The 12297-nt window shown below is 35.0% G+C and overlaps 1 protein-coding gene across 1 annotated transcript in view; it reads left to right on the forward strand.

Moving 5' to 3' along the window:
* Positions 1 to 12283, forward strand: part of ctss1 (cathepsin S, ortholog 1) — a 43864-nt gene extending 31581 nt beyond the window's left edge. The window contains exons 6-8 of the mRNA XM_058619635.1: positions 10155 to 10320; positions 11091 to 11196; positions 11303 to 12283. Of these exons, the coding sequence (XP_058475618.1) occupies positions 10155 to 10320; positions 11091 to 11196; positions 11303 to 11402 (372 nt within the window). The 3' untranslated portion in view covers positions 11403 to 12283. The remainder of the gene's footprint in view (positions 1 to 10154; positions 10321 to 11090; positions 11197 to 11302) is intronic.
* The last annotated feature ends 14 nt before the right edge of the window (positions 12284 to 12297 follow it).

Raw genomic sequence — 12297 nt, forward strand, 5'->3', positions numbered from 1 at the left:
ACATACTATACTATGACTTTTTTGACCGATTTTGGACGAGATAGAAAAGAATGATGATGTGAAACCACAGAGGACAGCAAGGTTAGTGTAGTGGCTAGAACTTTTGCCTTTAACATAGGAGACCAGGGTTCAAGTCCTCATTGGAACAAGTACCTTCCAAATACTGAGAAGTATTGTGGTTAATTTAGATGACCTACTATACTATGACTTTTTGGACCGATTTTGGACGACATACTATACTATGACATTTTTGACCGATTTTGGACGACATACTATACTATGGCATTTTTGACCGATTTTGGACGACATACTATACTATGACTTTTTTAGGTGATTTTGAACGACATACTATACTATGACATTTTTGACCGATTTTGGACGACATACTATACTATGACTTTTTTGACCGATTTTGGACGACATACTATACTATGACTTTTTGGACCGATTTTGGACGACATACTATACTATGACATTTTTGACCGATTTTGGACGACATACTATACTATGGCATTTTTGACCGATTTTGGACGACATACTATACTATGACTTTTTTAGGTGATTTTGAACGACATACTATACTATGACATTTTTGACCGATTTTGGACGACATACTATACTATGACTTTTTGGACCGATTTTGGACGACATACTATACTATGACTTTTTCGACCGATTTTGGACGACATACTATACTATGACATTTTTGACCGATTTTGGACGACATACTATACTATGACTTTTTTGTCCGATTTTGGACGACATACTATACTATGACTTTTTGGACCGATTTTGGACGACATACTATACTATGGCATTTTTGACCGATTTTGGACGACATACTATACTATGACTTTTTTGACCGATATTGGACGACATACTATACTATGACTTTTTGGACCGATTTTGGACGACATACTATAGTATGACTTTTTGGACCGATTTTGGACGACATACTATACTATGACTTTTTTGACCGATTTTGGACGACATACTATACTATGACTTTTTGGACCGATTTTGGACAACATACTATAGTATGACTTTTTGGACCGATTTTGGACGACATACTATACTATGACTTTTTTAGGTGATTTTGAACGACATACTATACTATGACATTTTTGACCGATTTTGGACGACATACTATACTATGACTTTTTGGACCGATTTTGGACGACATACTATACTATGACATTTTTGACCGATTTTGGACGACATACTATACTATGGCATTTTTGACCGATTTTGGACGACATACTATACTATGACTTTTTTGACCGATTTTGGACGACATACTATACTATGACTTTTTGGACCGATTTTGGACGACATACTATAGTATGACTTTTTGGACCGATTTTGGACGACATACTATACTATGACTTTTTTTGACCGATTTTGGACGACATACTATACTATGACTTTTTGGACCGATTTTGGACAACATACTATAGTATGACTTTTTGGACCGATTTTGGACGACATACTATACTATGACTTTTTTAGGTGATTTTGAACGACATACTATACTATGACATTTTTGACCGATTTTGGACGACATACTATACTATGACTTTTTTGACCGATTTTGGACGACATACTATACTATGACATTTTTGACCGATTTTGGACGACATACTATACTATGGCATTTTTGACCGATTTTGGACGACATACTATACTATGACTTTTTTGACCGATTTTGGACGACATACTATACTATGACTTTTTGGACCGATTTTGGACGACATACTATAGTATGACTTTTTGGACCGATTTTGGACGAGATAGTAAAGAAAGATGATGTGAAAGCACAGAGGACAGCAAGGTTAGTGTAGTGGCTAGAACTTTTGCCTTTAACATAGGAGACCAGGGTTCAAGTCCTCGTTGGAACAAGTACCTTCCAAATACTGAGAAGTATTGTGGTTAATTTAGATGACCTACTAAACTATGACATTTTGGACGACATACTATACTATGACTTTTTGGACCGATTTTGGACGACATACTATACTATGACTTTTTTTGGTAATTTTGAACGACATACTTTACTATGACATTTTTGACCGATTTTGGACGACATACTATACTATGCCTTTTTTAGGTGATTTTGAACGACATACTATACTATGACATTTTTGACCGATTTTTGACGACATACTATACTATGACATTTTTGACCGATTTTGGACGACATACTATACTATGACATTTTTGACCGATTTTGGACGACATACTATACTATGACTTTTTTGACCGATTTTGGACGACATACTATACTATGACTTTTTGGACCGATTTTGGATGACATACTATACTATGACATTTTTGACCGATTTTGGACGACATACTATACTATGACATTTTTGACCGATTTTGGACGACATACTATACTATGACTTTTTTGACCGATTTTGGACGACATACTATACTATGACTTTTTGGACCGATTTTGGACGACATACTATACTATGACTTTTTGGACCGATTTTGGACGACATACTATACTATGACTTTTTCGACCGATTTTGGACGACATACTATACTATGACATTTTTGACCGATTTTGGACGACATACTATACTATGACTTTTTTGTCCGATTTTGGACGACATACCATACTATGACTTTTTGGACCGATTTTGGACGACATACTATACTATGACTTTTTGGACCGATTTTGGACGACATACTATACTATGACTTTTTGGACCGATTTTGGACGACATACTATACTATGACTTTTTTGACCGATTTTGGACGACATACTATACTATGACTTTTTTGACCGATTTTGGACGACATACTATACTATGACATTTTTGACCGATTTTGGACGACATACTATACTATGGCATTTTTGACCGATTTTGGACGACATACTATACTATGACTTTTTTGACCGATTTTGGACGACATACTATACTATGACTTTTTGGACCGATTTTGGACGACATACTATAGTATGACTTTTTGGACCGATTTTGGACGACATACTATACTATGACTTTTTTGACCGATTTTGGACGACATACTATACTATGACTTTTTGGACCGATTTTGGACAACATACTATAGTATGACTTTTTGGACCGATTTTGGACGACATACTATACTATGACTTTTTTAGGTGATTTTGAACGACATACTATACTATGACATTTTTGACCGATTTTGGACGACATACTATACTATGACTTTTTTGACCGATTTTGGACGACATAGTATACTATGGCATTTTTGACCGATTTTGGACGACATACTATACTATGACTTTTTTAGGTGATTTTGAACGACATACTATACTATGACATTTTTGACCGATTTTGGACGAGATAGTAAAGCATGATGATGTGAAACCACAGAGGACAGCAAGGTTAGTGTAGTGGCTAGAGCTTTTGCCTTTAACATAGGAGACCAGGGTTCAAGTCCTCGTTGGAACAAGTACCTTCCAAATACTGAGAAGTATTGTGGTTAATTTAGATGACCTACTATACTATGACATTTTGGACGACATACTATACTATGACTTTTTGGACCGATTTTGGACGACATACTATACTATGACTTTTTTTGGTAATTTTGAACGACATACTTTACTATGACATTTTTGACCGATTTTGGACGACATACTATACTATGACTTTTTTAGGTGATTTTGAACGACATACTATACTATGACATTTTTGACCGATTTTGGACGACATACTATACTATGACATTTTTGACCGATTTTGGACGACATACTATACTATGACATTTTTGACCGATTTTGGACGACATACTATACTATGACATTTTTGACCGATTTTGGACGACATACTATACTATGACTTTTTTGACCGATTTTGGACGACATACTATACTATGACTTTTTTGACCGATTTTGGACGACATACTATACTATGACTTTTTGGACCGATTTTGGACGACATACTATACTATGACATTTTTGACCGATTTTGGATGACATACTATACTATGGCATTTTTGACCGATTTTGGACGACATACTATACTATGATTTTTTAGGTGATTTTGAACGACATACTATACTATGACATTTTTGACCGATTTTGGACGACATACTATACTATGACTTTTTGGACCGATTTTGGACGACATACTATACTATGACTTTTTCGACCGATTTTGGACGACATACTATACTATGACATTTTTGACCGATTTTGGACGACATACTATACTATGACTTTTTTGTCCGATTTTGGACGACATACTATACTATGACTTTTTGGACCGATTTTGGACGACACACTATACTATGACTTTTTGGACCGATTTTGGACGACATACTATACTATGACTTTTTGGACCGATTTTGGACGACATACTATACTATGACTTTTTTGACCGATTTTGGACGACATACTATACTATGACTTTTTGGACCGATTTTGGACGACATACTATACTATGACATTTTTGACCGATTTTGGACGACATACTATACTTTGGCATTTTTGACCGATTTTGGACGACATACTATACTATGACTTTTTTGACCGATTTTGGACGACATACTATACTATGACTTTTTGGACCGATTTTGGACGACATACTATAGTATGACTTTTTGGACCGATTTTGGACGACATACTATACTATGACTTTTTTGACCGATTTTGGACGACATGCTATACTATGACTTTTTGGACCGATTTTGGACAACATACTATAGTATGACTTTTTGGACCGATTTTGGACGACATACTATACTATGATTTTTTAGGTGATTTTGAACGACATACTATACTATGACATTTTTGACCGATTTTGGACGACATACTATACTATGACTTTTTGGACCGATTTTGGACGACATACTATACTATGACTTTTTCGACCGATTTTGGACGACATACTATACTATGACATTTTTGACCGATTTTGGACGACATACTATACTATGACTTTTTTGTCCGATTTTGGACGACATACTATACTATGACTTTTTGGACCGATTTTGGACGACACACTATACTATGACTTTTTGGACCGATTTTGGACGACATACTATACTATGACTTTTTGGACCGATTTTGGACGACATACTATACTATGACTTTTTTGACCGATTTTGGACGACATACTATACTATGACTTTTTGGACCGATTTTGGACGACATACTATACTATGACATTTTTGACCGATTTTGGACGACATACTATACTATGGCATTTTTGACCGATTTTGGACGACATACTATACTATGACTTTTTTGACCGATTTTGGACGACATACTATACTATGACTTTTTGGACCGATTTTGGACGACATACTATAGTATGACTTTTTGGACCGATTTTGGACGACATACTATACTATGACTTTTTTGACCGATTTTGGACGACATACTATACTATGACTTTTTGGACCGATTTTGGACAACATACTATAGTATGACTTTTTGGACCGATTTTGGACGACATACTATACTATGACTTTTTTAGGTGATTTTGAACGACATACTATACTATGACATTTTTGACCGATTTTGGACGACATACTATACTATGACTTTTTTGACCGATTTTGGACGACATACTATACTATGGCATTTTTGACCGATTTTGGACGACATACTATACTATGACTTTTTTAGGTGATTTTGAACGACATACTATACTATGACATTTTTGACCGATTTTGGACGAGATAGTAAAGCATGATGATGTGAAAGCACAGAGGACAGCAAGGTTAGTGTAGTGGCTAGAACTTTTGCCTTTAACATAGGAGACCAGGGTTCAAGTCCTCGTTGGAACAAGTACCTTCCAAATACTGAGAAGTATTGTGGTTAATTTAGATGACCTACTATACTATGACATTTTGGACGACATACTATACTATGACTTTTTGGACCGATTTTGGACGACATACTATACTATGACTTTTTTGACCGATTTTGGACGACATACTATACTATGACTTTTTTAGGTGATTTTGAACGACATACTATACTATGACATTTTTGACCGATTTTGGACGACATACTATACTATGCCTTTTTGTACCGATTTTGGACGACATACTATACTATGACTTTTTGGACCGATTTTGGACGACATACTATACTATGACTTTTTTGACCGATTTTGGACGTCATACTATACTATGGCATTTTTGACCGATTTTGGACGACATACTATACTATGACTTTTTTGACCGATTTTGGACGACATACTATACTATGACTTTTTTGACTGATTTTGGACGACATACTATACTATGACATTTTTGACCGATTTTGGACGACATACTATACTATGACTTTTTGGACCAGTTTTGGACGACATACTATACTATGACTTTTTTAGGTGATTTTGGACGACATACTATACTATGACTTTTTTGTCCGATTTTGGACGACATACTATACTATGACTTTTTGGACCGATTTTGGACGACATACTATACTATGACTTTTTGGACCGATTTTGGACGACATACTATACTATGACTTTTTGGACCGATTTTGGACGACATTCTATACTATGACTTTTTTGACCGATTTTGGACGACATACTATACTATGACTTTTTGGACCAATTTTGGACGACATACTATACTATGACATTTTTGACCGATTTTGGACGACATACTATACTATGGCATTTTTGACCGATTTTGGACGACATACTATACTATGACTTTTTGGACCGATTTTGGACGACATACTATAGTATGACTTTTTTGACCGATTTTGGACGACATGCTATACTATGACTTTTTTGACCGATTTTGGACGACATACTATACTATGACTTTTTGGACCGATTTTGGACGACATACTATAGTATGACTTTTTGGACCGATTTTGGACGACATACTATACTATGACTTTTTTAGGTGATTTTGAACGACATACTATACTATGACATTTTTGACCGATTTTGGACGACATACTATACTATGACTTTTTTGACCGATTTTGGACGACATACTATACTATGGCATTTTTGACCGATTTTGGACGACATACTATACTATGACTTTTTTAGGTGATTTTGAACGACATACTATACTATGACATTTTTGACCGATTTTGGACGACATACTATACCATGATGATTTGAAAGTACAGAGGACAGCAAGGTTAGTGTAGTGGCTAGAACTTTTGCCTTTAACATAGGAGACCAGGGTTCAAGTCCTCGTTGGAACAAGTACCTTCCAAATACTGAGAAGTATTGTGGTTAATTTAGATGACCTACTATTCTATGACATTTTGGACGACATACTATACTATGACTTTTTGGACCGATTTTGGACGACATACTATACTATGATTTTTTGACCGATTTTGGACGACATACTATACTATGACTTTTTTAGGTGATTTTGAACGACATACTATACTATGACATTTTTGACCGATTTTGGACGACATACTATACTATGACATTTTTGACCGATTTTGGACGACATACTATACTATGACTTTTTGGACCGATTTTGGACGACATACTATACTATGACTTTTTTAGGTGATTTTGGACGACATACTATACTATGACTTTTTTGTCCGATTTTGGACGACATACTATACTATGACTTTTTGGACCGATTTTGGACGACATACTATACTATGACTTTTTGGACCGATTTTGGACGACATACTATACTATGACTTTTTGGACCGATTTTGGACGACATACTATACTATGACTTTTTTGACCGATTTTGGACGACATACTATACTATGACTTTTTGGACCAATTTTGGACGACATACTATACTATGACATTTTTGACCGATTTTGGACGACATACTATACTATGGCATTTTTGACCGATTTTGGACGACATACTATACTATGACTTTTTTGACCGATTTTGGACGACATACTATACTATGACTTTTTGGACCGATTTTGGACGACATACTATAGTATGACTTTTTGGACCGATTTTGGACGACATGCTATACTATGACTTTTTTGACCGATTTTGGACGACATACTATACTATGACTTTTTGGACCGATTTTGGACGACATACTATAGTATGACTTTTTGGACCGATTTTGGACGACATACTATACTATGACTTTTTTAGGTGATTTTGAACGACATACTATACTATGACATTTTTGACCGATTTTGGACGACATACTATACTATGGCATTTTTGACCGATTTTGGACGACATACTATACTATGACTTTTTTAGGTGATTTTGAACGACATACTATACTATGACATTTTTGACCGATTTTGGACGAGATAGTAAAGCATGATGATTTGAAAGCACAGAGGACAGCAAGGTTAGTGTAGTGGCTAGATCTTTTGCCTTTAACATAGGAGACCAGGGTTCAAGTCCTCGTTGGAACAAGTACCTTCCAAATACTGAGAAGTATTGTGGTTAATTTAGATGACCTACTATACTATGACATTTTGGACGACATACTATACTATGACTTTTTGGACCGATTTTGGACGACATACTATACTATGACTTTTTTTGGTAATTTTGAACGACATACTTTACTATGACATTTTTGACCGATTTTGGACGACATACTATACTATGACTTTTTTAGGTGATTTTGAACGACATACTATACTATGACTTTTTGGACCGATTTTGGACGACATACTATACTATGACTTTTTTGACCGATTTTGGACGACATACTATACTATGACATTTTTGACCGATTTTGGACGACATACTATACTATGACTTTTTTGACCGATTTTGGACGACATACTATACTATGACATTTTTGACCGATTTTGGATGACATACTATACTATGACTTTTTTGACCGATTTTGGACGACATACTATACTATGGCATTTTTGACCGATTTTGGACGACATACTATACTATGACTTTTTTAGGTGATTTTGAACGACATACTATACTATGACATTTTTGACCGATTTTGGACGACATACTATACTATGACTTTTTGGACCGATTTTGGACGACATACTATACTATGACTTTTTTGACCCATTTTGGACGACATACTATACTATGACATTTTTGAGTGATTTTGGACGACATGCTATACTATGACTTTTTTGACCGATTTTGGACGACATACTATACTATGACTTTTTTGACCGATTTTGGACAACATACTATACTATGACTTTTTTGAGTGATTTTGGATGACATACTATAGCACAACTTTTTTGAGTGATTTTGGACGACATACTATAGCACAACTTTTTTGAGTGATTTTGGACGACATACTATACTATGACTTTTTGGACCGATTTTGGATGTCATACTATAGTATGACTTTTTGGACTGATTTTGGACGACATACTATAGTATGACTTTTTGGACCGATTTTGGACGACATACTATACTATGACTTTTTCGACCGATTTTGGACGACATACTATACTATGACTTTTTTGACCGATTTTGGACAACATACTATACTATGACTTTTTTGAGTGATTTTGGATGACATACTATAGCACAACTTTTTTGAGTGATTTTGGACGACATACTATAGCACAACTTTTTTGAGTGATTTTGGACGACATACTATACTATGACTTTTTGGACCGTTTTTGGATGTCATACTATAGTATGACTTTTTGGACTGATTTTGGACGACATACTATAGTATGACTTTTTGGACCGATTTTGGACGACATACTATACTATGACTTTTTCGACCGACTTTGGACGACATACTATAGTATGACTTTTTCGACCGACTTTGGACGACATACTATACTATGACTTTTTGGACCGATTTTGGATGTCATACTATAGTATGACTTTTTTGACCAATTTTGGACGACATAGTGTAGTATGAGTTTTTTGACCGATTTTGGACTTCATACTATATACTATGACTGTTTGAGTGATTTTGGACGACATACTATAGTATGACTTTTTTACCAATTTTGGACGACATACTATAGTATGACTTTTTTGAGTGATTTTGGACAACATACTATAGTATGACTAAATATACGGCTTTCCTAGACTTAAACCCCAATAAATACCATTAAGTTTGCAAATTAAATAAAAACTTGTCCAGTCTATGATAAATTTGCCCCCTGAACATCATACATTGGCAAGAGGGAATCTAAGAAAAACTGTAAATTACACTGATGTGAAATTAAAGAACGTAAAGAATGATCGTATTTCTGTTTGTAGGATGGGAAATGTCATTACTCCGTCAAAGGAAAAGCTGGACACTGTTCCAGGTTTCACATCCTTCCTCAGGGAGACGAGCGCACGCTACAGGCTGCGGTGGCATCAGTGGGACCCGTGGCTGTGGCTGTGAACGCTATGTTACCGTCCTTCCATCTGTACAGAGGAGGTGAGGCTGTGTTTCTGAGTAAATGATTACATAACACTTTTGTCATGGCATTCTTTTATTTTATGTTAAAGTAAAGTAGTAAAAAATAAGAATATTTAAAGCACTGTATATATGCTATTAACCGTTTTTTTAACGTGTCATTGTGTCAAAGTTATGATTTATTTTTTATGAGTTATGAACATTTTGAGTACTTTTTTTCTCAGGTGTGTTTATATAGTTGGTGAAAAATGTTTTGTTTTCCATCAGATTGTCTCTAGGTTGTGTTGAAATCAAGGATATAAGACACTTTAAATTGCACATTCTTATAGCCTCTGTATATACTGAATGTTTTAACACAGTAATGGAAAAAATCAACTGACATGCTCTGTGTTCTAAGGGTTAAGGGAAATGCAATGTTCAACACAATCATTATTTTCCTTTATATACTGTATGTGTGTTACAATGTGATGTCCTCTGCAGGCCCTGTATTAAAGGGCTTTAAAACATTTTTATCACAGTATTCATATTTATCCCAAAATTTACTTATGAAGGAAGGTATGAGGAAAAAAAAATGCTAAAATCTGAGCGTGTGTTCAAATTTGGACTATTGTGAATGTGTCAAAGTGAATGTTATCAATCACATGTTCAGATCTTAACATATTTTGAGTTTGGATGCTTTTTTGGAATCTGAGAAAACTCCTGTGTCAGACATCAGCAATGACAGAGTCAAAGACATGTTATGATCTCCCTCATTCACGCTGACATGATACTGAGCTTTTTAAATCTTTTAGGTTTATACAACGCCTCTGGCTGCAACCCAAGGTTAATAAATCATGCCGTTCTACTTGTGGGCTATGGCACGGACAGGGGACAAGAATACTGGCTCATAAAAAACAGGTGACAGCTCCCTTTTGACGGTTCAAAACCCCATCTCATCTGTGAGAAGAAATGTGATCATATTACATATTAAACCTTTTCTGTGTGTGTCTGTGTGTGTTTTCAGTTGGGGAACTGCATGGGGAGAGGAAGGCTTTATACGACTGGCAAAGAATAAAAATAACCTCTGTGGCATCGCCAGCTTTGCAGTTTACCCAACACTGTGAAAACACCACCTGAACTGTGAATGTCAAAAACACAACACATGAGGATATTTCACCAAAATGTTCCTCTGCTACACTGTATTTTATATATTTATATATGTGTATTTTAAGTGTTTGTTACCATTGCAAATTGGTGGAGATAAATCCTGTTTGAATATTCTACAGATATTCACTCAGTTACACTTCAAAGAACCGACTGACTCCAAACAACTACCATAGACACACGGGACACACCTCGATTTTATTGGATCTTAGTATTTCATATTTTGAATATAAAAATAAATGCTTTTTTAAATCATTATAATTCATAATATCACCCACTAACTCCAAATTACAACAGATATTCAGAGGTGGAAAGAGTCCTGAAATATTCCACTCAAGTAAAAGTGCCACTATTTTCATAACATTTTACTGAAGTACAAGTAAAAGTACTGATCTAAAAACTTATTCAAGATAGAACATTTTACTTTAGTGAAAGTTACTTAGTTACTTTTTTAACAAGGTTGTGGTTCTTTCTTGTGTCTTGAAAAAAGGACAAGGGGACACAAATATCACATAAATTGTTTTAAATTAAAGGCAAATCTGTACAAACACTGAATGCATCAGTCAAAATGGGTCAAAGGTCACAAATACTTTAACTTTCTCACACACTCAGGGACCTTAATTAACGCCAGTTCACCTGTCCTCACCATTCACTCACCTGTCCTTATCATCCAAAGTTTTCGGTGCGTGATTTATTTATGTTTTATTTATTAATTTTATTTTTTAAATTCAGGCCAACATTGTTGTACTCCGTAACAGATCTGATTTAAAGCGTAGTGAAGTGAATTACTTTCAAAAGACATACTTAAGTAAAAGTAAAGTGACACATTTTAAAAAGTACAAGTACACAAAAAAA

This window comes from Solea solea, chromosome 20 (genome assembly GCF_958295425.1).
Source record: "Solea solea chromosome 20, fSolSol10.1, whole genome shotgun sequence".
NCBI lineage: Eukaryota > Metazoa > Chordata > Actinopteri > Pleuronectiformes > Soleidae > Solea > Solea solea.